The sequence below is a fragment of the Tursiops truncatus genome, chromosome 20 (genome assembly GCF_011762595.2).
Source record: "Tursiops truncatus isolate mTurTru1 chromosome 20, mTurTru1.mat.Y, whole genome shotgun sequence".
NCBI classification, from domain to species: domain Eukaryota; kingdom Metazoa; phylum Chordata; class Mammalia; order Artiodactyla; family Delphinidae; genus Tursiops; species Tursiops truncatus.
In genome coordinates, this window is record NC_047053.1 from 17,047,338 (window position 1) to 17,073,498 (window position 26,161).

A 26,161-nucleotide genomic window follows, 5' to 3' on the forward strand; every position below is an offset into this window, starting at 1 on the left:
CCTCCCCTCCCCTCCTCTCTCCCCTCCCCTCCCCTCCTCTCTCCCCTCCCCTCCCCTCCTCTCTCCCCTCCCCTCCCCACCTCTCTCCCCTCCCCTCCCCTCCCCTCCCCTCCCCTCCCCTCCTCTCCTCTCTCCCCCTCCATCTCCTGAGGGAACTCATCTCCCTCAAGGCTGATCAGACTCCTGAGGAGTTTCCCAAAACACAGGCTTCAGTTTTGAACGAGGACAGTTCAGAGCTGGTCCCTCATCTCCCTGCCTCTGTTCTGAATTTCCTTCACTTGTTTCCTCCCCACTCCCTCCTCCTAACTCCTCCAAATTCCTTCCTGTCTTCCCTTTAGGGGGGAACATAAAAATCCCTCTCGTTTTCCCTCCACTCAAAGGCAGTTATGAGACGCCTGCAGGAATCAGAGTGTGGCCACTCGTACTGCAGTGTTCATCCGGAGAGAGTGGTCCAGCTCACCAGCCCGTGCGGAGAACACAGTTTACGTCTGCAAGTCCCCGGGCCTTGCTGTTATCTGTGGAGGATGCCATGTTTCCCTGTCTGTGTGGCTCAGAGCAGCACGAAGCCTTCCCTGTGGGGTCCCTCAGAGTCTGGGAGGGTGGGGAGGAAGCAGGAATTCCTTGCATAGAAGTGACGGGCGAAAGGAAGTGAGCAGAGAGGTTGGGGAGACTGTGAACGGCAGCCCCAGAAAGGTTTCTGAATGGGGTTGCTTGACTCAGTAGGGCCGCCACTAACTGTGCCCGGCATGTCCCCGTGCTGGTGCTTTGCAGGTCTGACCTCCTGTTTGCTGTTCTGAGACCAGTTCCAATGTGTGGAGGTGAGGGGTTCCTCCCATGCCAACAAACAATTTTCTCACACCAGCAGGGTGTCCGAGGAGAATTCAGCTCAATTCTGACACCGTCTACCTGGAGGTAGCGTCAGATTCCACAGGTTAAGGGCTCAGTCCTATAAAACTGTCTCCCCACCCCCATTTCAGACGCCCATCACAAGCCCAGGCTGTTACCTATGCTTCTGACCAACTGGCTGTAAGTCAGAGGTTCCCACGACCCCCTCCTTGGGTTGGGTTAATTTGCTGGAGTGGCTCACAGAACTCAGAAACATTTTACTAACTAGATTAGCGGCTTATTGCAAAAGGATACGACTCAGGAACAGGCAGGTGGAAACGGTGCGTGGGGCAAGGTGTGGGGAAAGGCGCAGGTGAGCCATGCTCCCTCGAGGGCACGACTCTCCCCAAATCTCCATGTGTTCACCAACCCGGAAGCTCTCCGAACCTGGTCCTTTTGGGTTTCTGTGGCACCTTCATCATAGCCGTGATCAATGAAATCACTGGACATTGGCGATTGATCCAACCTCCAGGCCCTCACCGCTCCCTGGAGGTCAGAGGTCAGAGGTTGGGACTGAAAGGTCCAGCCCTCTAATCACCTGGTTGGTTCTCTTGGCAACCAGCCCCCATCCTTAGGTGGGTCCACAAGTCACCTCATTAACATAAAAAGATACCTTTGTCACTCTCAACACTTAGGAAATTCTGAGGGTTTTGGGAGCTGTGAGTTACAAACTGTGAATGAAGGCCAAATACGTATTTTCTTATAAATCACAATATCGCACCTCCTTTGTCCGTTACGATTTGGGGGCATTTGTTCAGGGGAGGGAGGCCAGCTGTGTAATGAGTCAGCAAGTAGCGCCACCCTGAAGGTGGCCTTCCATGTTCTGGAGTTTGCAGGGTTGCAGAGGGCCTCAGCCTCGCAGCCCTGGACTGTGTGTGTTTGGAGTCCCTGTGAGCCAGGCAGGGAGTATGTTCTTATATCCCCTCCTCCAGGAAGGCCTCCTGGATTCTCTTTGCCCCAGCCTCCCCTCCGCAACTGGGAGTCTGTCTTCTGTGTGTTCCCTGATGCTGTTAGTCCCAGTGGAAGAACATCTGGAGGGCAAGGACCTGTCTCGGCTCCCTCTGCTTGGCCCTGGACTGGCTTCTCTAAGGACTGGGTGCCCCATCTCTGCCTCTGAGTGATCAGCTGGTCTCTTGGAGACTTGGGGCCTCTGCCTCTCTGCAGCCCTACCCAGCCAAGGCTTACTCATCAGAAGCAAAGCTGCCCAGGGAATTCCCTGGCAGTCCAGTGGTTAAGACTCTGTGCGTTCACTGCCAAGGGCCCAAGTTCGATCCCTGGTCAGGGAACTAAGGTCCTGCAAAAAAAAAAAAAAAAAAAAGGAGCAAAGCTGCCGGGCTGGGCTGAGGCTCTGACCCTCCACTGCCTGTCTGTCCATCCACAGGCTGTGAGGAGCTGCTGAAGGATGTGCTGGCCGTGGAGAGCGCTGGGACACTGCCCTGCGCGCTGGAGATCCCAGACTGCGTGGTGCAGGTGAGAGGGGCGGCCACCGCGGAAGGGATGGGGAGCCTCCAGCCGCCCGCCTTACCTGCTTGGTCTTCCGTCTTCTTGCCTTTGCTTCGCCTTTTTGGTGTCAGGGAGACCCCAGAGCCCCCGCTGAGGGCCCTTTGCCTTCAAAGTCAAGAAAGAGATTTTGGAACCGGAGCAGTGCAGACCCTTGGGAAGCCACAGCAGAGGGTGTAGGGGCTGGGGGTCCTCACAGGGCACCTTCCCCTGCTCTGAGGTCCCGAGGAGAAGCTGAGCTCCAGAGGGAAAGTGGCAGGCTCGAGGTCAACAGCAGGCAGGGAGACAATTTTTCTCTTTTCTCCAACACCAGCTGGATGTCCAGCAATCCAGTCCACTCCCGACACTGACTGCCCAGAGGTGGTGCAGGCCCCGGGGCCAGAGCCTCAGCCCCGCTTGGGAGCTGCCACAGACGGGGCACCCAGGCTACCTGCCTTCTGCTGGGGCCAGCTACAAATGCAGGGTTCTCGCAACCCCCCTCAGGTTCCGTAGTTCACTAGAACAACTCACAGAGCTCAGGAAGGCACTCTGTTTATGATTATTGCTTTACTATAAGGGATACAATTCAGGAAAGACGCACGGGGCAAGGTATGTGGCCGGGAGGCGGGGGCCCTCTCCAGGGGCACCACGTCCCTGCACGGCAGTGCGTCACCAACCTGGAAGCTCCGGGTCTTATGGCTCTAGAGTTTGTATGATCCCATCTGCAGCCCTCTCACCTCCTGCAGGTGGGCATGGGTGGGGCTTAAAGTTCCCCACTTCAAATCACCAGTTTGGTCTTTGTGGTGTGACCAGCCCCATCCTGTGGCTCTCTGGGGATCCCACCTGAGTCACCTCATTAGCATGAACTCAGGTGGGGTTGAAAGGGACTCCTTATGAATAATAAAATTCACTCCTATCGCTCAGGAAGTTCCAAGGTTTTAGGAGCTCTGTTCCAGGAAGTGGGACAAGGACCACAGTCCCCATGGCTCTGTCTTACTGTCATCATCACCTAATGGTTTGTTTATTATGAAACTTTCATCGTTTTCCCAAACACTTGCAGAGTCATCTTACAGACGAATACAGTTCACGATGCCTGTACTGACAGTCTCTAGGGTCCCTTCTGGCGGAGACAGCCCGCCAGAAGGGCTGGAAGAGGATCGTCTTGGTTTGTCATCCAGGCTTAGCTCCAAAACCTCTTCTCCACCCTCTGGTTGGTGCCTCATCTGACCCCAAACATGAGTCTTTTCTATAGCTGAAGGAGGCCCAGGACCCCAGAGGTCACTTTGGCCAATGGCATACTTCTTGGGATCCAGCTGGGTGGTGGGCTCAGGGCTGGGACTGGGGGAGGGGGTCCCTACAGGGGGCTGTGGACAAAGAATGTAGGTTGCCACATCAGTAACAAAGGATGTTGTGGCCATGAAGCCATCAGCCACTGCAGCTGCAGCCCCCCGCCCTCAAACGGTGCCCGCTGAGGGGATTCAGGATGGAGAAAACAGGGTACTGGCCCTAGAGAGCTAAGGTGCATAAAGGAATGATTTCAATGAGCCCAGACTCTTGCATCTTCCCGTACATAGAAAAGTGCTAAATTCATTAACTTGAGATGTCTGTTTTTCTTAAATTAATAGTAATCTGTTGATGTTTTGACTACCTGGTTTTTTTTGCAAAACTCCTGTATGTCCTGGCTCCTTCCTTACCTCTTAGGAACAGTCCCTCAGAGCTATCTGCCTGGGCGTAAGTCCTCAGTAAGTCTGCCAAATAAAATATAATTCTTGGGACTTCCCTGGAGGTCCAGTGGTTAAGACTCCGTGCTTCCACTGCAGGGAGCACAGGTTTGATCCCTGGTCTTGGAACTAAGATCCCACATGCCACGCCATCGCGCAGCCAAAAAAAACCATAATTCTTGACTTTTAAGTTGTGCTTTTTTTTTTTTTTCCGCTTGACAGGACCCTAATGCCCAGAGCTGCCCAGCAAAATGGTGTTACAGAAGGCCAAGGCTCAAAGGTGGCAGAGACCCAAGCCGGGTACCAGGGCCTCCAAGATAGGTCTCAGGTGGTTGGACCCCAGGGTGCCGTGCCCTCAGGGATGAGTGAAGAGAGCTGGGCTCCAAGAGGTGCAGAGGCCAGCAGTGAGGGCTCCAGGCCTGCCTCAAGGGGCAGCAGATGTGGGGTGAAGATGCATTTGGGCCTGACTGATGGGACCAGGACCAGAGCAGAGGACCCCAATGCAGGACGAACCCTGAGAGTGTCCTGGGAGTCTTGGAGCGGGGCCCTCGTGGACTGAACAGGAAATGGGGTAACGAGGTGGGCTGTGGGACCAGTCAGAACTGGGTCCATACCCCGCTTTGGCCACTGATGAGCCCTGTGAACCCAGGCACGTTACTCTCAACTCCTCAGAGCCTGTAAAACAGGGCTCGCCGTACGCGTCTTGTGAAAATTCAGTGAGAAAACAGGCTGCTAATATGTGAGAATCCCTTCCTCCCGGTGCCGTGTCTTAGAGAGTCGTGTGAGAAATGGTGCTGAAGTCTGCGTCTTTCACCCTTGGCTACCGGTGTTCCAAAATCACATCAAAATAAAGGCCTGCATGTGAGGAGCTGGAGGTCAGAGTGGAGCCCTAGCCGGGCTTCCGCACCAGCCAGCGGTACCAGGGCCGGGTCCCGTTCCTGCAGCTGTGGGCTGCTTTCGTGGCCTCCGCACTAGGCCGGCCACACTGGCAGGTGGAGAAAAGGGGAGAGATAGGCATGGAGGAGTTGGCCTCTGAGAGAGCGCTCTTCTTTTTGTTTATTTATTTTTTTTGGCTGTGTTGGGTCTTCGTTGCTGCGCACGGACTTTCTCTAGTTGAGGCGAGTGGGGGCTACTCTTCATTGCGGTGCGCGGGCTTCTCATTGCGGTGGCTTCTCTTGTTGCGGAGCACAGGCTCTAGGCACACAGACTCAGTAGTTGTGGCACACGGGCTCAGTAGTTGTGGCTCACGGGCTCTAGAGCGCAGGCTCAGTAGCTGTGACGCACGGGCTTAGTTGCTCCGCGGCATGTGGGATCTTCCCGGACCAGGGCTCGAACCCATGTCCCCCGCATTGGCAGGCGGATTCTTAACCACTGCGCCACCAGGGAAGTCCCAAGAGTGCTCTTCTTTTTAAAGCAATATTGTTTTCTCCACAATGCAACATGTGGAGGTTACAGAAAAGCAGAAAGATCAGGTCGGTCGAATCCCAGCAACCCCAGTGCCCCCCTCATCTCCTTTCTCGGGACTTTAGGTGTAAGCCCCTCCTTGTGAACTCTTTTCTGCCCCCGACCTGTCTGGCCCTGACAGGTGGCTCGGGTGGTCAGAGCCCAGCGAGGTGGCTGTTGATCCCTGGGCACGCTGGGCAGCCTTGTCCGTGAGCGCCCGGTGGGCAGCGTGGGGGGCTGGGGCTCTGTTCCTCACGACAGGCTCCTCGGTGCTGGGAGGGCTGAGGGGGCAGAGCGCAAAGCCAGCCTGCCAGACCAGTGGGCTCCCACAGTGAGGGGCTGAAAAGGCCTGGAGGCCCCGTGGTGTGAATGAATCCCTCCCTGCTCAGGCTCCTGCACCGTCTGGGCAGCTCCATTTGGCTAAAGGCCACGAGGGGCGAGGCCATAGCTCCTCAGGCTGGGGGGAGCTGAGGGGGCCGGCCTGGGGCACGTCCTCATCCTGCAGGCTCAGCCCTCAGGGTCCTGCTGTGTCCCAGCTGTCCCTTAGGGGTCAGCTTGAGACCAGCCAACCAGAGGGAGCCTGGATCATTACTTGGGCTTCCCAGGTGCTGCTAGGGGAGGAGTGGTTTGGGACCAAGCGAGGATGACGTAGGATGGGACCACAGGAGCATGCCTCCCCCCACCCCCAGGGTGGGGCAGGGACCTCTGACGTCAACACTTGACGAGAGGGTCATAGTTAAAGTAGTGAAGTAGTGAAACACTCTGTGGTGCTGGTTGGTAAACAGATGCAAACCTGGCAGCCTGAGGGCACCCACCCCATTCACCCCTCTTCCAGGCCCCCTGGAACCCAACCCCCACACACCAGCTATCACCACAGGCGGTCTGGGCCTGCTCTCCAGGCAGTGCAAGTCTGTCTGGGTAGGTGCACCTGCATCCCACCAGCTCTTTTTTTTTTAAATTGAAGTATAGTTGATTTACAATGTTGTGTTCCCTGCTGTACAGCAAAGTGATTCAGTTATACATATACATATATATATACTTCTTTTTCATATTCTTTTCCATCATGGTTTATCACAGGATATTGAATATAGTTCCCTGTGCTCTACAGTAGGACCTTGCTGTTTATCCATCCTATATGTAATAGTTTGCGTCTGCTAATCCCAAACTCCCAATCCATCCCTCCCCCGCCTCACCTCCCCCTTGGCAACCGCAACTCTGTTCTCTATGTCTGTGAGTTTGTTTCTGTTTCATAGCTAGGTTCATTTGTGTCATATTTTAGATTCCACATATAAGTGATATCATATGGTACTTGTCTCTCTCTTTCTGACTTCCTTCACGTAGTATGATAACCTCTAGGTCCATGTGTGTTGCTGCAAATGGCATTACTTCATTCTTTTTCTGGCTAAGTAGTATTCCATCGTTGATATATACCACATCTACTTTATCCACTTATCTGTTGATGGGCATTTAGGTTGTTTCCATGTCTTGGCTATTGTAAAGAGTGCTGCTGTGAACATAGGGCTGCATGTATCTTTTCGAATTAGAGTTTTCTCAGGGTATATGCCCAGGAGTGGGATTGCTGGATCATAGGGCAACTCTATGTTTAGTTTTTTGAGGAACCTCCATACTGTTCTCCATAGTAGCTGTACTGATTTACATTCCCACCAACAGTGCAGGAGGGTTCCCTTTTCTCCACACCCTCTCCAGCATTTATCATTTGTAGACTTTTTAATGATGGCCATTCTGACCAGTGTGAGGTGGTACCTCACTGTAGTTTTATTTATTTATTTATTTATTTATTTATTTATTTTTGGCTGTGTTGGGTCTTCGTTTCCGTGCGAGGGCTTTCTCTAGTTGCGGCGAGCAGGGGCCGCTCTTCATCGCAGTGCGCGGGCTTCTCACTATCGCGGCCTCTCGTTGCAGAGCACAGGCTCCAGATGCACAGGCTCAGTAGTTGTGGCTCATGGGCCCAGTTGCTCCACGGCATGTGGGATCCTCCCAGACCAGGGCTCGAACCTGTGTCCCCTGCATAGGCAGGCAGACTCTCAACCACTGCGCCACCAGGGAGGCCCTCACTGTACTTTTGATTTGCATTTCTCGAATACTTAGCAATGATGAGCCTCTTTTCGTGCCTATTGGCCATCTGTCCCACCAGCTCTTGAACTCACTAGATGTCACCCTGCCTGTGTCCTTAGAGCCTGCTGCACCCTGGCGCGAAAAGGGCTTGGTAAACCCAACTGTTGGCAAGTTTTCTGATGCATGTGGATTTGAGTTTGGTCAGAGGGGGTGCTGGGTGTCGCAGGGGTCCGTGGGTTGGCATCCCGAGGCTGAGGTCTCAGGAAACGCCCTGGGAGTCCGTCGTGAGGCTGGCCCGCTTAGCGGGCTGCTACTGCGCTCCCTTTGTGCAGCTCCCAGACCTTATGGTGTAGGGGTCTCTGTAGGGTGGGGACATGGGCAGTCACAGAGAGCCCCACCCTCGGGCCTTAAAGGCAAGGGGGCAGTGGGATGAAATCTGACTCATAAGCCCTCATGTGAGATCCTGGTTTGTCCTGCCACGTGGGCTGGTTAATAGGGAACCCCATAAAATGAATAGGGTGTCAGGCCACCTGGTGCTCCTCCTGTGTAACCACCATCCCAGCGAATGGTGTCACCACCATCCAGCCCCTAAGCCAGAAAGTCATCCTTGACGCCCCACATCCAGCCAGCCTGAGTCCTCTGGTCCCCACTCACCCCTCGTCCCTCTCCCTCTGCTGCCTCCTGGCCCCTCATCGTCCCCGGCCTTTCTCTCTCCAGACCCACATCCCACAGTCGCCTCAGGATCTTCCTAAGGAGCTGTCATCACCCCCACTTCGGGGGCCCCCTCATCACCAGCGGGATAAAATCCACCACTTCTCCAGCCTCACCTCTCACTGACGCACTTCTCACACTCCGAAATTGGTGACACCCAGTTGCTCCTTATTTACTGAAAAGACCCTGTTCTCTCTTGCCTCCCAGACTTTGCACAAGTTCTTCTTTCTCCTGGGATGGCCTCCCACCCACTGTCCCTGGGATAACTTCTGCTCATCGTTTAAGACTTAAGTAGGTACCTCCTCCTCCAGGAAGCCTTCTCTAGTTCCCTCTGCCCCCAGCCTGGAGTGAAACCTGTGCCGAGCTTCCCTGGGGCCCTGTGCCCTCTGTCATCCCTGCCTTAACCTCACCCTCCAGGACAGCTCCATGTTCCCCACACGGCAACACCATTTTCACCTGGTGGTGGCAGAGCTCGAGCTGAGTTCATCTCCTTCGCACCCAGCACAGTGCCCATAGCGAACACCCTTATCCACGCGCCATAGATCGTTTCTCTGAGTATTTCTAGGATTTGAAATCTAGAAATGGAATTGCTCTATCGAAGGGTATGCAGATTTTATTTTTTAATCAATGGGACCAAATTTTTCTTCCAAAAAGACGGTACCAATTGTATCATCCAACAGTAGATGAGAGAGTGCCTGGATTCTCAGCCCTTTGCCAGTCCTGGAAGTCCTCCATCTACCTACAGGCCCCCCTTCTACTCCTCTCCCCTCCCTTCTCCCGCTCACCAATCTGATGGAGGAAAACTCACTCTCACTTTCATCTGTGTTGCCGTTTTTGGTGAAGGAGACCATCGTTCCTTCTGTTCACTGGGCCTGTGGATTTCTTCTTTTGTTAATTGCCTCTTTATAGTCCTTGCTCATTTTCTGTTGGGTTGTCTTTTCCTTTTTTTTTTTTCCTTTTCTTTTTTTGGGGGGCCTTGCCTCACAGCATGTGGGATCTTAGTTCCCTGACCAGGGATCGAACCTGTGCCCCCTGCAGTGGAAGCGCAGAGCCCTAACCACTGGACTGCCAGGGAAGTCCCTGGGTTGTCTTTTCCTTATTGATTTATATGAAATCTATATACACAAAATCTCTATATATTCTGTCAGTCTATGCATTTTGCTTATATTTTAATTTTGGTGTCTTTTATTGCATAGAATGTTAAAGTTCGGATGTCGTCATTATCAGTCCTTTTATGCCATTTACGTTTTGTGTATTATGTGATGCCTCCTTTACCTCAAGGTTATAAACATACTATTCTCCTGTATATGTTTTTCAAATACGTTTAGACAAAAAGTGTTTATGTTTAGCTCTTTGACCCACCAGAAGCTTATTTTTGGTTTTGGTGAGGATAATATCTGGCATTTTTATGTTCCACATGTTGCCAGCTGTTCACATTCCTGCTGTGGAATAGTCCCTCTTTCTCCACTTATTTGAAATCTCACCCCTTTATCGGGAGCTAAATCGCCGTGTAACGTGGGTCTCTTTCTGGACTCTGGTCTGTTGTATTGATCTATTTGTCTACCTGTTTCTAAGCCAGTTTCAGTTACCCTTGCTTTACAGTGTGATATCTGATAGAAAAAGCCTCCCTCATCATTCTTTATTTTTTTAAATTTTTTTGTTATCCTTACATATTTTCTCTTCCAGAATACTCTTTTTTGTCGAAATTCATTTAAAATCCTGCTAGAGATTTTGTTTGAAATTTGTACATCAGTGGAAGGGAACTGGCTTTTTAAAGTATTGAATTCTCTCATCCGAGAACAGTAAATCTCTTCATCTTTTCTGGCCTTCTTTTAAGCCCTTCAGGAAAGTGTTATGATTTTCTCAAATTGGTTTTGCACATTTCTTCATAGGGTGACTCTATTTTAGAATTTCTGTCACTGTTACATGTAGGATCTTTTTCCCATGATATTTTCTAATTGGTTATGGCTAAGTGTCTAGGAGACGTTTTGATTTTTGGTGTTGATCTTGTCATGACGACCTTACTAAACTCCCTTATTAGTTCTAATAGTTCATTTACAAACTATTTTCTAGCCTGCTTAATCTATATAACAATGCAGCCATATTCTTTTTTTCTGCATAAATTTAAATAGCTGCATGATATTCATTGCAAGAAGACAACCACATTTATTTACCGGTTCCTTATTATTGGTCATATACATATATAATTTTTTTTTTTTTCTTAACCTACTTCGGGGGATTAACAAAAGCAGTGTTTTAAACACTCTTGTAGCTAAATTGTTCCCCACAGAAGCACTCATTGTTTTAGAGCAAGCCAGAGGTTGGCAAACGACAGTTCCCATGGGCCAAATCTAGCAGCTTGTTTTTGTAAATAAAGTTTTATTGGAACATGGCCACGCCCATCTGCTCACCCTTGTGTGTCTGCTTTCCCATCACAATGGCAGAGTTGAGTGGCTGCCACAGAGCCTAAACTGTTTACTATCTGCCCTTTACGGAAAAGGTTTGCCAACCTTTAAGCTAAAAACCGTTTTATCAAAAGGATACAAATCTTAAAATTTCTAATACATCTGTCAAATTCCTTTCCAGAAAAGTTGTCTCAATTAATCTTTCATCAGGATCGTGTCAGATTCCTCCTACCCTTTGTTTACTGGCTGTTCTGCTTTCTCAAATCTTTCTCATTGAGAGACTAAAATTAGGATTGCTCTTTTGAATTATAATATGGTTGAACTTCTTAAATTGCCTTTATTGGTCACCAGGAGTTCTTTCTTCATTAGTTGCCCGCCCACATCCTTCACCCTCATTTCCATAGATGTATTCATTCCCATTGATGTAAAAGAAGTAGAAATATTAACTTTTGGACATACCTCACAAATATTTTTTCAGCTTGTCATTTCTTTTTAACTTTGTTTATGACAGCAAATCTAAAAGGTTTTTATAGCCAACTCAATCTTTTCCGTTGCGGCTTCTGCCTTTGGTGTACTGCTTAGAAAACTTTCCTACCCAAGGCTGTGACACTATATTCTGTTTTATTTTTATTTTATGTATTTGGTTTTCACGTTTAAAGCTTTGATCCACAGAGTGAATTTTTGATGTCTGTGGTGAGATAAGGATCCAGTTTTCCTTTTTCCCCTCAGCCCCTCTTACCCTCCCTCCTGCCCAACTCACCTCGCGGGAACCAGAAGCTCTTGACAAGGTTATGCTTAAGGGGTCCCCGGAGGCCAAAACAAACCGGGGTTTGCTGGGAATGAGGGCGTCAGCCTGAGCCCAACCTGGCTCTTCTGCTCATAAGCAGAAGGAGCTTGGTCAACCTCCAGTCTTGCCAGAACAGTTTTTAAAAATCTGCTCTGAGCTTCTCTGCAGAGCTGGCCTGGGGGTATGTAGGGATGAAGGTCCAAGTCCACCATTGCTTAATTTCATCCATTTTGAAGCAAGCATTTCTAAAACCACTTTTGCAACAATGATACTTTTGAATTCTAAAAATACTTTTCTTGACAGCCTCTGATTCAGCTGTGCTGGTGAAGGTGTAGGTTGGTGGTACCATGCTTATGCTGGTAAGGGGAGGGGGGAGGGTGTTTCCTAGCTCAGGGAGGGGCCTTACTTGATCCTTTCCTCTCATATATGGCCCCAGTTTTTTGGTTTTTTTTTTTTTCTGTTCCAACACCTTCCTCCTTCCAAAGGAAAGAATAATTTACTTATCCGAAGCCCGAGAATTTCTGTAAGAATAAAAAGATCCTTAAGTCATATCTTTGAGAAGTAATTAAATTCTGATTAAAGCAAAGGTGGCTGGGACAGAAGCAGAGCCAATGTTGATGGTTGCCTTGGTCTGTCCTGGACCATCTGTCCCCCATCTTCTGCCCCTGACCATTCCGACCCTAGGAAGGCTGGGTTCAGCTGGCCCACTGAGACCAACTTCCAGGACACTCCTTTTTTTTTTTTTTTTTTTTTTGCGGTACGCGGGCCTCTCACTGTTGTGGCCTCTCCCGTTGCAGAGCACAGGCTCCAGACGCGCAGGCTCAGCGGCCATGGCTCATGGGCCCAGCCGCTCCGCGGCATGCGGGATCCTCCCGGACCGGGGCACGAACCCGCGTCCCCTGCATCGGCAGGCGGACTCTCAACCACTGCGCCACCAGGGAAGCCCCATTCATCTATTTTTAAAAGCTCCCCAAGTAACTTGAATGTACACCCAACGTTGCAAGCCAAGGATCTAAGCTAGGAATGCTCAGACTTTGTGGCATATTAGAATCTCTGGGAGTTTTTAAGGTTCTGGGTGCCCAGCTGTCCCTCAGACCAATGAACCCGGAACCTCTAGGGGTGGGACCCAGGCATCAGCACTTTTTAAAGCTCCTCACGGGATTCCACGAAGCCATGACCCGTACAACGTCCTGGATTCTGGTCAGTTTACATCAACACTTCTTTTCCCTGAGCATGGAACGCAGAGGCTGGGGGTGGGGAGAAGAGTCTTATACCTTGAAAATGGCCAATGGCTGGCACAGCGTGTGTGTTCAAATGTCGGCTGCCCTTGGCCCCGGAAGTATCCTCTGGGGAGAGTGGCTCAGGATTACAGGGCCCTGGCTGGAGGTGTCCGTCCCCCGTAGAACTGGGCCGCCTGGGTTCTCAGGCCCGGGCAGGGAGCATTCTTGGTGGCCAGTGAGCCATGACTGCTTTCCCAGAGGGAGGCCTGCAAGGGCCCACGGGGACTCTGGGTCAGCAGGGCGGGGGCTCCATGTGTCAGAGCCCAGACAGGAATCTCATTGAGAGAGTTCCTCGTCTGCCACCCAGTTCTGCAAACTTCTGAGAGCTCAGGCCGCCCTGCAGAGAATGGAGAGTAGATCACACTGACTTCACAAAGGCCCACCAGATGTACTTTTCCTCCAACTTGCAGGAAAGTTGTGAGAGCAGTGCAACGAGTGCCCATAGATCTGCCCCCCTAGGTTCCCCGGTTGTTAACATGTTGGCAGTTTGCGTTCCCTGCGTTTGTGTGCGTCCCTGTATACACACTTCTTTGGGGTGATGGGGGCTGGACCATTTGAAAGTTAGTTGCAGACATTATGACACTTCCTCCTTAGATACTTGACCCTTCCTAGGAGCAAGGATATCCTCCTCGATAACCGCGACACGCTCATCACCTGTGGCTGATACAGCAATGTATTATCTGATGTAAGCTCCGTATTCAGGGTTTCCCAATATTTTTATAGCTTTTCTGTCTGATCTCGGATCCAATCCAGGACGACACATTACATTTAGTTGTCACGTCTCTTTAGTCTCCGTTAATCCGGAATAGTTCATCCACCTTTCGCTGTATGTGCACCATCACCTGAGGCCCCCAAGAGGTTGCCGCCCCACTGGTTCTGCCTTTGGCTCCGGACTCTCGTGTGGAACCACAGCGCCCTCTGCACTAACGGCACTAACGCCTAGCGGCCGTTTCACACCTGTCTGGCCCAAAGCGCTTTGATGCTGCCCCATCCTCCTCCATCTCAGGAGCTGGGACCGCCACCCACCTGGCGCTCGGACCAAGAACTGAGTTGTGCTTAATGTCTCTCCTTCCTCCCGTAGCCAACCCATCCGCAAGGCCTGTTGGTTTTATCTGCAGGATCCGTCCCGAGTGTCCCCTTCACCCACCTCCACGTTACACCCCGTCAGAGCTTCACACCATCCCCCTACCTGGTCACCCGCGCTCTCTCTTCCCTTCCTCCTTACAAGAGCCAGAGTGTCCTTTCAAACTCTTAAACCAGGTCCTAGAACTCCCCCACTTAAGATGTTCTAATCACTTGTCCTCTTAGGGTAAAATCCTGAACCCCAACTTCTCACTGTGACCTACCAGCTTTCACTTTTGCCTGAACCTTTGACCTGGTCCCATCCCATCTTCCCCATAATCCTCGCTGTTCCAGCCACACTGGCCTGTTTTCTGTTCCTCAAACGCCCGAAGCTAGTTTCTTATCTTTGCCTGGCTGTTCCTTCTACCTAGAACCCTCGTCCTCAAGTCTTTGCACGGCTGCTCTTGCATCATTCAAGTTTCAGCACAAGCGTCACCTCCTCAGAGAAGCCTTCCCTTCCCACTCATCTCAAGGAACCCCTCTACAGCAGTCCCCTGTCACTGTCATAACACCCTGCTCATTTCCTTTAGAGCCTGTGCCACTGGGTGCCACACTCTTAACTGGCTACGTGTGTCCTGCCTGTCTCCTCCACGTGGGTGGAGGGCTGTGCCTGCCTCTCTCACTGCTGTGCTCTCCACGCCAAGCACAGTGCTGGCACGGAGCAGCTGGCGGTACAGGTTGGAGGGATGCATCTCTGCTGTGCAAGGTCAGCTCTGCCGGGGAGGAGAGGGCTAGGTTTCCTCCCGCCTGGGAGCAGTTGAGAGGTGCCCCCTTCAGGTCAAAGGCTGTAAAACCACACTCAGTGCTGGGTGGGGAGGAGGGGGGAGGGCATAGGAAGGAGCTGAAAGGGGGATGACTCTGCTCTGACTCCGCACCTGGGCTCTGAAACCTTAGTGTGTGTACGACTCACTCGGGGGCTTAACACAAGGCAGGCTCTGATCCAGTAGGTCTGGGGTCGCCCGACTGCACCTCCTACAAGCGCCTTCAGTGCCGTGGGAAGATGTGGAAAGAGCCTGGGGGTGCTCCCGTTGCTTCTGCCCCTCCCACCCTCTGCCAGGAAGTGTTGTTTCTAGCAGTCGCTGTCACCTCCGCATGTGGTGAGCCCCTCGTGGTTTTCCGTCTCCACATGTCTGCTACCGTGACAGACAAGATATTCCCTCCCAGGAATCGTGCTCCGCCGCCTGCTCTGTCACTGCTCTGTTTTCTCTCCTCCGCGCTCCTTTCCTTAAGCAGATTCGTCGGGGGCGTGCTGTCTGGGGGAAGTCAGGCCGGGCTCACTGCCCCGGTGCAGGACAGGACAGCTGACCAGGCTGGGAACTGAGAAGCTGAGGGGCTCCCACAGGCTTTGGTTCAGAGTGTAGGCACTTACGGGCAGAGCCAGCCCCAGAGGCAAAGGGCTGATTTAAACTTGGGTAGAGGGCTTCCCTGGTGGTGCAGTGGTTGAGAGTCTGCCTGCCGATGCAGGGCACACGGGTTCATGCCCCGGTCCGGGAAGATCCCACATGCCACGGAGCGGCTGGACCCATGAGCCATGGCCGCTGAGTCTGCGCGTCCGGAGCCTGTGCTCCGCAACGGGAGAGGCCACAGCAGTGAGAGGCCCGCGTACCGCAAAAAAAAAAAAAAAAAACTTGGGCAGAGCGTTGGCTTTGGGGTCTGAGGGTCCTGGATTTGACTCCCGACCGTGTCGCCTACTAGTGGACCATCCTGAGCAAGTTACTTAACCTCTCTGAGCCTCACTTTCTTCCCTTGCTAAACAGAGGTTGTAATTGGTGTCTTCTGCATAGGGTTGTTATAAAAAACAAGAAATGAGAGCACAAGCAAAGCACTCAGTACAATGCCTAGAAAATGCTGGAATCTCTCAGCCCACAAGGCACAGATTGTGAGACTTGAATACTTTTTGCCCCAGGGCTGCTGACAAGGGACTGACAGGCAATGTCTATGTCCCAGGCTTCCTTCTACACCTGCATCCCACAGCCCCACCGCCTGCTGGCTGGTCCTGCACAGCTAGGAGGTTCACTCCCTGGGGCATTCCCCAGAATTGGGCCTACTCCTGTGTCAGACCCATCTCCCAGGGTAGGCAGGGCCTGAGGGCATGAAAACCACACGCACTGAGCCTGAGGGAAAATGCCCAAACATTTTATAAGAGGGATAAACAGCTGTTCCCACCTTGGTCATTGCCGTTCCCTTCCTGACCAGGGCAGTAAAAATGACTGGAAATAACATGAGACAAGGCAAGAAGTCTGATTCTTGAGGGGAACTTTCTGTGGGCTCTCTGCGTGTCCCAGGTTTATGACCCTCCCCAAGCCTCTTTGATTATCAGCACAGGGCGGATGGGCAGGAGGGACACTGCACAAGTCCCAGCCTCAGAGCCTGGCCCAGCCCCTGCTTTGTACACACTCGCTGTACCTAGATGGAAAGAGAGGGCTCCTTTGACCCTGGGGGCTGGGAAGCTGAGCACCTTCTCAACACCGATGCCAAGACTTTACATCCAGAACCTGTTTCAGAACAGCTGCCCTTACCAATCCCTGCCTGGGCTTCTTCCTGTGCTGTGACTTGGAATACTCTTGCTTTCCTCAAGGGAATTTTTTAATATTTATTTATTTATTGGCTGTGTCAGGTCTTAGTTGCAGCACACGGGATTTTTCGTTGCAGCTCGCAGGCCTAGTTGCCCTGCAGTATGTGGGATCTTCGTTCCCCGACCAGGGATCAAACCAGCGCCCCCTGCATCGCAAGACGGGTTCTCAACCACTGGACCACCAGGGAAGTCCCCTCAAGGGAATTTTTAATCCAGGCTGAAAGGACCCCTGAGCTGGGTGAGGGGTCGGGCGCCCAGGCAGAGGCTCGTCAGAACCTTTATCTGCTGCAGTAAACATCAGCTGAGTCCTGGAAAGGGGCTGCACCTGAATTTACAGGCAGAAACTCAGCTTGGAAGAGTGATACGGGAGAAAGTATTCCTGAGGACACACTAACCCCCATTCCTTTAGATTTTCCATTCCTGGTATCCAGTTCCATGTCAGAAAGCACTGTTTCATCTTACCTTATTGCAAAAACCTCTTCACGGATGTACATTTTGTTTTTATTCCCTTGGCTCAGCGTAAGGCCAAACAGAATATTTCCTCAGCCTCCTTAAAATTGCTGCTGGAAACCTTATCCAATTTGCCATTTTGCACGCTTTGATCTAATACATTCTTTTTAGGATTTTGCGCCAGAAAAAAAAGTCTTTCCTGATGAAATGATTTCCTTCTCTCATCGGATAATAAGAATTGCGTTGTAACTAACCTTGCTTTCCCGTTTTTGTCTTGGTAGTTAGAAAACTTAGAGCTAATGGTGAGTCAACTTACAATTTACTCATTTACCTGCTTTTTCTGTCGGGCTTATTTTTTATTTTAGTCCAACTATGAACGTCTTTTATTGTAAATAATTTCACAGATGTCAACAACAACAAAAAATGAGTTCGGTGGCGGGGGTGGGGGGTGTGGGGGGAGTTCGGATTTAATAAGGAGAGACTAATTGAAAGGATTATTCCAAGCTGGCCGGTGAGGGGAGAAACTCTTGAAATAGGAGGAGGGGGCCATGGCAACAGGGAGGAAGCTCTCACCGTAAGATCTCCAAGCATCTCAAGGGTGAGGCAAGAGGGGGTTTCTTTGCAGGAGGAATAAACAAAGGAAGAACCACCTGTGTGGGGAGGGGGGCACAGGGTGGCTTGGCCATTGGGAGTGGATCAGGGAATGTTTACCCTGAGGCCAGCCTGTGTTTGGAGGGCTGTTGGGAAGGGGCTGTGTGCTGACTCAGCAGGGGTGGGCACGATTCACAGAACTGGGGGAAGAAGGGAAGCTTCATCAAAATTTGGATAGCAAGCATTTTGTTCTGGTTGGTCACTAGGACCAGCAGTTCAAGGATGGGAGTTTGGAGGGTGGGCCCCAGTGGCTTCCACGTTTCCCTCTGTCTAGACTGTTCTCTCCCAGGGGCAGAGACCAGCCTCACTGCTCGCTCTGCCCAGCCCAGTCTTGGGCCTGAGTGAGTTACTTGGTCAGTGTTCGCTGACTGGCTGAATGAGGGCCTTCCTGGAGTCAGGAACTCGCCTCTCTGGGAGGTATAGGAACAAGCAGGCCGCACCCCCGCCCCTCCCTGAGGGACCCCAGCTCTGGGCCATGACCCCTGCCCCCTCCCTGAGGCATACCTAGCCCCCCGCTCTGCTTCCCCTCCTCTAGAGGGTGCCCAATTCCGGGCGGCACTGCCAGTTCCTGCACCCCACTTTCTGGGGGGCAGGTTGGAGGAGAGGGTGGGAAGGTGGAGGAGGAAGACAGACCCAGAGGGAGCAGCACGGTGCCCCCAACACACACACCACCACCCCGCCCCCCACCAGGACCCCTTCTCTCTTAACTTGTTTTTCTGTCTCTCTGCCTGTGCGCTCTCTCTTTCTCTGTCCCTGTCTATCCAATCTTCCTCTCTCCAGCCCATCTCTCTCTGGCCCTCTGATATCTCCAGTCCCAGCACCAGGAGGCCCTTCCAGTTGGCCCCAGGTCTCAGCATGAATCAGACACAAGACAGGGCTGGGGGTGGACAGATGGAATGTCAGCCCTGCTCAGGCAGTTTACGTATCTAATCTCTATCACCACCACACCCCTGTCCTGTTTACTCAGACCAACCCTGCCAAGTAGGTACCATTAGACCCATTTTACTGGTAAGGAAGCTGAGGCTCAGACAGCAATTAAGTCGCTTGCCCAAGGTCTCAGGACTGCAGTGTGCAGAGCCAGGACTTTAATCTGCACCTGTCTGACCCCAGATGCCACAGAGAGCAGCTCTGCATCCACTTTTCCTGAGGCTTCTCGAGTTTCCCAGGCCTCTCTTCACTTCTCTCCCCCACCCCCCCAACCTGGGAGAAAGGACCAGAGGGACTCGTTTGCCCTGAGGGGGTTGCCTAGAATCAAAGGCAACTCATCTGGAGGATCTGCATTGCTGGAGGACAATCTTTTACAGAAAGAAAGGAAACTAAGTATTCCAGGAGCTGAGGTGAGGCCTGGGCTGGGGAGAGAAGGCAGAAGAATTCCCCCAGCCCATTCCTACTACCTTTGGAGCCTGAACGTGGCCTCTGACCTGCACAAGGAGGGTCCTAAAGCCTTTTGCTTGGTGAAGGAGGCTGGCCACACCCAGCCTCCCCGTGCAGGGCTGTGCCAGGATTGCTAAAAGGTGCCCCAGAGATAGACAAATACCGTATAATATCGCTTATATGTGGAATCTAGAAAAATGGCACAGATGAACTTGTTTGCAAAGCAGAAATAGAGTCACAGATGTAGAGAACAAACTTATGGTTACCAAGAAGGGAAGGAGGGGCGGTGGGACGAACTGGGAGATTGGGATTGACATATATGCACTGCTATGTATAAAATAGACAACCAGTGAGAAGCTACTGTATAGCACAGGGGGCTCTACTCAGTGCTCTGTGGAGACCTAAACGGGAAGGAAATCCAAAAAGGAGGGGATATATGTATACCTACGGCTGATTCACTTTGCTGTACAGCAGAAACTAACACAACATTGTAAAGCAACCATACTCCAATAAAAATTAATTAAAAAAAAAAGAAAGAAAGAAAGGGGGCTCCTCTGAGAGGGAGTCTGAGAAACTCATCAAGGAAAGATGAGCAGCTTCTTGGCTGCAGGACTTCTGAGAGCCTTCAGAATGCTCACGTGTACCTCTGGGACCCCGGCAGGAGGTGAAGGCAGTTGCCAGCCTTCTTTGCTCTGGGAACCCTTCGTGCACCAGCATCTTTGTTACAGAAATGCGGAACTGATGGGCCCTGTGGGTAGCCCAGAGTGTGGTGCGAAATGTGTTTGAAATGTGTTTGGGGCATAGCTGCCACTGCTTCCCCAGAGGAAGCAGAACGTGGCCTTGTGATAACAGTGTGGGTTTGGTCAGCAACTGTTACACAGGGACCAAAAGGCTCGTGGCAACATACACCATCATGTGTAAGTCTGGTCCCTCTATCTACTAGGAGGGTCCCTGTGCTGCACAACTTCAGGGAGGACTAATCTCTCTGTCGTCCGTGGGAATGGCACCTCTGGGAGTTGTGCAGTGCACAACCTGTGCAGCTAAACATGACAGTCCTGGTCCTGGCCCTCATCCTGGTCGTCTGACTGTTGCAACAGCCTCTCTGTTGACTTCCTGTCTCCAATCTACCACCTCTCGTGTCTCCTGCCCCCCTCCTCTGTGTCACCTCTCCAGTCCTACCCTCCTCCAAGTCCCTTCTCCCCAGAGGCAGCTGCCAGAGGTCTACAAGCACCCTCCGGCTGTGCAGGACCCTGGGAGAGGAGTCCTGCCTCTGAGATGGATGGGCTGTATCGTCTTGGGCTTAACCTCTTTGGGGCCAGTGTCTCCATTTGTAAAATGAGGATAAAATGCTTGGCTTATAGTTTTATCATTAGATTCTGAGCTTCAGGAGGCCAAGGCTGTCTGTCATTCATCCCTGTCCCCTGGTGTCTGGCACGTCCTAGGTCCTGGTGAATGTCTGGTCACTTTGACCAAAACCTTTCTGCCCTTCCCCCTCTCATGCTTGATTGATCTGCCCAGTATTTCTGGAACACTGCCTGCCCTCCCGACTCCTAGGCTTTGCCTATGCCGTTCTTTCCCCTAGAATTCCCCTCTGCTCCATCTGCAGCACTAACCATTTTGGGGAGAGCTCAGTTGCCACGCCTGAACCCTTTCCCAGCCCTCTCCCCCAAACCCCACTGGAAACAGCCTCCCCCTTCCACACCAACCCCGCCCCCACGGCAGGGAAGGTTCCTCCTGTCCCAGCCAGGCTCCTCTGTTCTAGGCAGAGGAGGGGTTGGCATTTCTCTGCACCCTTCTGGGGTGCCCAGAGCCTGCGTGGTGCCAGGTACAGAGCAGGGCTCCGGATGGAAGGGCCCAGAGTGGACTGGAACGTGGTAGCAGCTTCCTCCCCCAGGAGGGAGGGAATCCTGGGCAGGATGGTTGCCGGCCGCCTTCCCAGAACAGGCCCAGGCTGGGCTGGGGCAGACTGGCGTGCTAATGCCGGCTCGGGGCATGGGGTGGAACACTTCAAGGTCGGCTTTGGGGTCCAAAGCAGTCTTGGGGCTTCCCTGGCGGTCTGGTGGTTAGGACTCCATGCTTCTAGTGCAGGGGACACGGGTTCGATGCCTGGTGGGGGAACTAAGATCCTGCAAAACATGTGGCATGGCCGAAAAAAAAAAGAAAGAAAAAGTAGTCTTTGGGTCTGGTGGGAGAGTAAGCGCATTGGAGACTCATGTTCGGTGTCTTGGCTTACTGGGCTCTCTGTTGTTTAAAAAAAAAAAATTATTTAAAATGCTTAATTTAGGACCCGGCCTGTGGTAGGTGGTCCGTGTCTGCTGTCCGTGGGAGGAGCGTGGAGCATCACGTTGAGAGCATGGACGTTGGGCTCAGAAAGACCTGGGTCTGAATCCCGGCTCAACCCCTTCCTAGTGAGACTTTGGGCATGTCCTGTCACGTCTCTGGACCTCAGTTCCCTTGTCTGTGAAATGGGCACGAGCCTGGTGCTCTCTTCTTCAGGCTCGGTGTGAGGATTCGGGGAGACCAAGTCGAAGCCCGTGGCATTAGTTAGGATGTGGTGGAGCCTGACAGAAAGCAGAGCGCTAGAAACATTGGTGGCTATAAATATTACTACTTCACTTCTCTTTTCTGGCAAAGAACCATGAATTTCTTGGACCTCTTCTTTTTTTTCACTTTCCATGACTGGCAGTAGCAGGTGGCTTTCTCTCCGGGACTGTTTTTTCACGGAAGCAAAATCGCGTATGTTTTTTTTTATCACTTCACAGGAGGGAGCACACACGACTCGTGAAGAACAGCTCTGCTGTAAACCCAGTGCTGAGCCCTCACTGCCCACGGCTCCCCACCCAAGACCCCACACACTCGTGGTCCCTACCCACGCACCCCCATCCACTGCAGCCAGGGTAACCCCCGGCAGCTCCCTCACCCACCTCATACACCCCACCATCCCCAGCTCCCCAGCCCCACCTGTCTGAGCAGTACCCTAAGGCCATTTGCCACAGAGGAGCAGGTGTGCAAGTGAGGCAGAAGGACCGCTCCACACACAAAAGCCTAGGCCTGGCCTTTGACTCAGATCCCTGTCTGCACCTCCATCCTCTCCACAGAGCCCTCAGCCGGTCCCTAAGATGCACTGATAACACCCGCTGATAAGAACCGCCACCAGGATGCCCGGCACTGCCGTGAGCCACCCAACCAATCAGATATAAATGGGTGTAAGATGCCTCAGTTTGATACACTGATGTCCCTCGGGACTGTCAAAGAGGGTGATGTGACTTGGCCAGGGAACCCTGTCTTCCCCTCAGGAGCAAACTGTGTCACCAACACGCCAGGTCCTTTCTGTTGGTAGTGTGGTCCAGGGATGGTACCTGGGAGCCTGTTAGAACTGCAGGCTCTGAGGCTGAACCCAGACCAGCTGCGTCAGAATCTGCATTTTTAACAAGACAGCAGTGGCCCGTTCACATGCTCTTTTGAAGTCTGAGATGCGCGCCTGCCGGTCACTGGGGCTCGAGCTCGGCTGCGAGCGAGAATCACCTGGGGACTTTAAAATGTGCTGGTGCCTGGGTCCCATGCCCAGATCCAGATTCCACTGGCCTGAAGTGTGACCTGGACGTGGAGAGTTTTAAATGCTCCTCAGGTGATTTTAATGTGCAGAGAAGTCTGGGAATCACCCTTCTCTGTCTTATCGCTGGACCCATAAGCTGTTTTATTGCTTGTGTTTGTAAGTAAGACTTGGTGAGAGGAAGGGCATAAGGTTCAGGTGGCCCTGGCCGGTGTGTGGATGGGTGTACGTTAGAGAGGGTCTAGGGTTAGTGGCTTGGAAGTGTGCAGGGAAGCATTTAAGGCCTTGGGACCGCCCCAGTGAGGCACAGGGGAGAAAGGCACTGTCCCGAGGTCCCAGAGCTGGCTGGTTGCAAGGCCTGACCCAACACTTCGTTCCCTGACGCCAGCTCCCAGTTGACGCCTGGGCATTTGGAGGTGCTGCCTCCACACCTTGGTCCTTGAACCAAAACCTCAGCTGGGCTTTGATCAGTAAGCCTGCCTCTGCTCTGCTCTTACTTTGCCGGGTGCTAGCTCCGGATTCCAGCAAACCGTCCTTGAAGCCGAGAAAGCGAAACCCACCAAAGCTGGAGGCGTAAGCGCATTGGGGCCTCGTGCCCTTGTGTGATGAACACCCACTGGGAAGCAGCTCAGCTTCGTGGAGAGCGAGGGACTCCAGGTGGGCGGGGTCTGAGCCCCAGCCCTGCCACGTGTCAGCTGTGCTGCCTCACACTGACCCTGCAGCCTCTCCGGCCTCAGTTCCCTTATCTGTAAAGTGGGCACAGTGGTACTCCCCGGCTTCAGGGAGTGTTCAGGTTGAGTGGGATGAAGGGGACAGAGCCGCAGGCTGGGCCTGGCAGGTGTGGGCACCGGATCAGAGCGAGTCGGGGTCACTGAGGGCTCAGCGTCACGTGGCATGGCCTCAGGAGTCTCCGGAACACCAGCCTGGGTCCCCAGCAGGCACATCCTGAACCTCCAGGGCCGGGGGCTGCTGACACGTACCTCTCTCCTCCTCTCCCAGACACACGGGCTCAATGGCCGTCCCATGTGTGTGTTTGGTGGCTTTGGGGAGACCTGTGCTGCCAGCGTGGGGACTCCCTAGCCTTCCTGGCCTCATCAGGCAGCAGAAGTTGGCCACGGTTGGTGGCGCTCTTCCCCCCGTGTGGGCCCACTCAGGACAGAGCAGCTGTCACTGTCATGGTTATTTTATTTTTATTCCTCCCTCTGGGAGCCCAGAATCAAAAGGAAACGTTAGCGCTGCAACCTCATTACGGAGAGTAGAGAAACGGGGTGGGGTGGGCGAGTTTGGATCTTCTCAGCCAGGGCCCCGTAGGCTCAGAACTGCAGCATTTCAGAGGGCAGAGCCCATGGAGACCGTCTGGTGCGATGCTTTCATCTCACAGCAGATGGGGAAACAGACCACACAGGGTCCTGGACTTCCCCAGTGGTGAGTTGGGGCCAGGCTGGAACATGGTTCTCCTGACTCTGGGGTCTGAGGTCTTTCCCCTGCCACCTATGACCGCTGCAGCCAGGGAGGAATTAAGGGTAGTTCTCCAGAGACCTCACCCCTCAGCCAGTGTTTCCACGTGAAATGCAGATCCCTGGGCCCTGGTGCCTGACTCAGGAGCTGGGGTGGACCCGGGGATCTGCACCCTCAGCAAGGTCATCTGACCAAAGTTTGGAAACATTGCTGTGGACTCTCCCCATTGGGCCGAAAGCCCCAGCCCTGTGCTCTGCGCCTGTCCTGCATCAAAATCCCAGCCCCTGGGGCTTCCCTGGTGGTGCAGTGGTTGAGAGTCCGCCTGCCGATGCAGGGGACACGGGTTCGTGCCCCTGTCCAGGAAGATCCCACATGCCGTGGAGCGGCTGGGCCCGTGAGCCATGGCCGCTGAGCCTGCGCGTCCGGAGCCTGTGCTCCGCAACGGGAGAGGCCACAACAGTGAGAGGCCCGCGTACCGCAAAAAAAATAAAAAAATAAAATTTAAAAAATCCCAGCCCCTGACTCATCTGCTTTCACTGAAAGCATCACTTATGAGGCACACCTGACACCAGTAGGTCCCAGGGGAAGGGGCCATAGGCAGGATCCTGTCATGGATAAGCACATGCACCCTGGACCCAGGCAGCCTGGGATCGAATCCCGCATCTGCAAGTTTTGGGTCCTCGACCTGTTTCTTCACCAGCTGGTGCCTTTGTTTCCTCACCTGTAGGTTGGGGAAGCCAGGCTTCCTTCCTGAGGTGCTGTGAGGGTTCGATGCGTTAATACAGATGAAGTCCTTCATTACTATCTGGCACATAGTAAGGTCTACAGACATGTCCACTATGATTATGCACAGTTTACAGGCTGAGAAAATTATGCTGAGAGGTTAAGAGACTGTCCTAAGGTCGCACAGCCACCAAGCAGCAAGACTGGTTGGGCTTCAACCCTTGTCCCACATAGTCCCTGCCTGGGAGCCTACAGCCTTCCCAGCCCTGCCTGCTAGCTGCAGCTCTGCTGGTGGATTACGGATTGGCCAGGAAGGACCGCTCCCCATGCTTCCAACTGCTCACTCACACACTCTGGGTTAGGATAGATTATCAGTTCCTTTAGCCAGGAGCGCAGAGTCTCTGGAAACCAAGTGGCCGTACAGAGCCACCTTTGTCCCAGAATTCCCTCACGGGGACAGAGGCTTCTGGGGACACGACCACCCTCAGTCTCGAAAGCTCCGTTTTGGTTACGGCAATGCCCATCTGTACTCAGAGCTTACTTTCAACTTCTGGTGGAAGAAATTGCACTTAAAACCTCTGCGTTTTGGTCTAAGAGAATGTTTTCCTGGTCCTTGTGCCACTTCCTTGTCTGGGAAAGAAAGTAAAGTCCAGGTGTCCTTAAAAGAACCTCTGCCTCGAGCTTTCTGGTGTTTGGAAAGTGGTTTCTTACCAGCGTTCCCCTTCCCCACTGCCACCCTCAGTCTTTCTCTGACGGTTCTCGTCTGAGTGTTTCTGCTGGAATTGGGAAGTTTGGCCCAGCATCCGGCTGGTGCCCACCTTCAGAAATGGCTCTGTAGTACCTCTCTGGTTGCCCTGAGGACTCAGGAACTGAGCAAGGCCATTCAAGCCTTTGGAGGGCCTGGCCTTGGGCCTGGCAGGCACTGGGCCCCCCTCTTTCCACCACCCACCCCTCTTGCTCTCAGTGGCCAGGGGAAAGGCAGCTCCATTACCGCTCTTTTTCTCTTCTTTCATCCCTGCTGTGATAGAATCTGCCCGAGCGCTCAGTGCCCGGCCAGCTCTCAGGGCCCATTCTAATGAAGGTAACTGAATGCCCGGGCAGCTGAAACCGGCCCTTTGCAAAACAGCCAGGGGAGGCCTGCCCTCGAGGGCAGAATGTGCCAGCTCTTGTTTGCCTTAGCCTGGCATTAGAGACGGGCTGGGCCCTGCCGTGTGGATGGAGGGGCCCAGGAAGGGGAAGGGGACAGAGAGCAGGTTTATTTGGGGTGAGCTGGGCTGGTTCATTGCAGTTTGCTCTCAGTGCTTTCAGGAGTTGCAAAAGCAAACAGTAGATTTGGGTCACAAGGGGGTGGGTAGAGAAGGAGATGGTAGGATTAACAAGGATTCTGCCGCCAAGTGCTGAGGCTCAGGGCTCTGGGCTCTGGACTTGGGACCCTTCTGATCAGAGCTTCTGTTTCCCTCCTTCCTTC

General features: G+C 52.8%; 1 protein-coding gene across 3 annotated transcripts in view; it reads left to right on the forward strand.

Moving 5' to 3' along the window:
* Positions 1-26,161, forward strand: part of RAB11FIP4 (RAB11 family interacting protein 4) — a 113,927-nt gene that overhangs the window by 33,917 nt on the left and 53,849 nt on the right. For all 3 annotated transcript variants that reach the window (XM_073798403.1, XM_033846531.2, XM_033846532.2), the window contains exon 3: positions 2,267-2,355. In XM_073798403.1, coding sequence (XP_073654504.1) covers positions 2,267-2,355 — 89 coding nt within the window. The remainder of the gene's footprint in view (positions 1-2,266; positions 2,356-26,161) is intronic.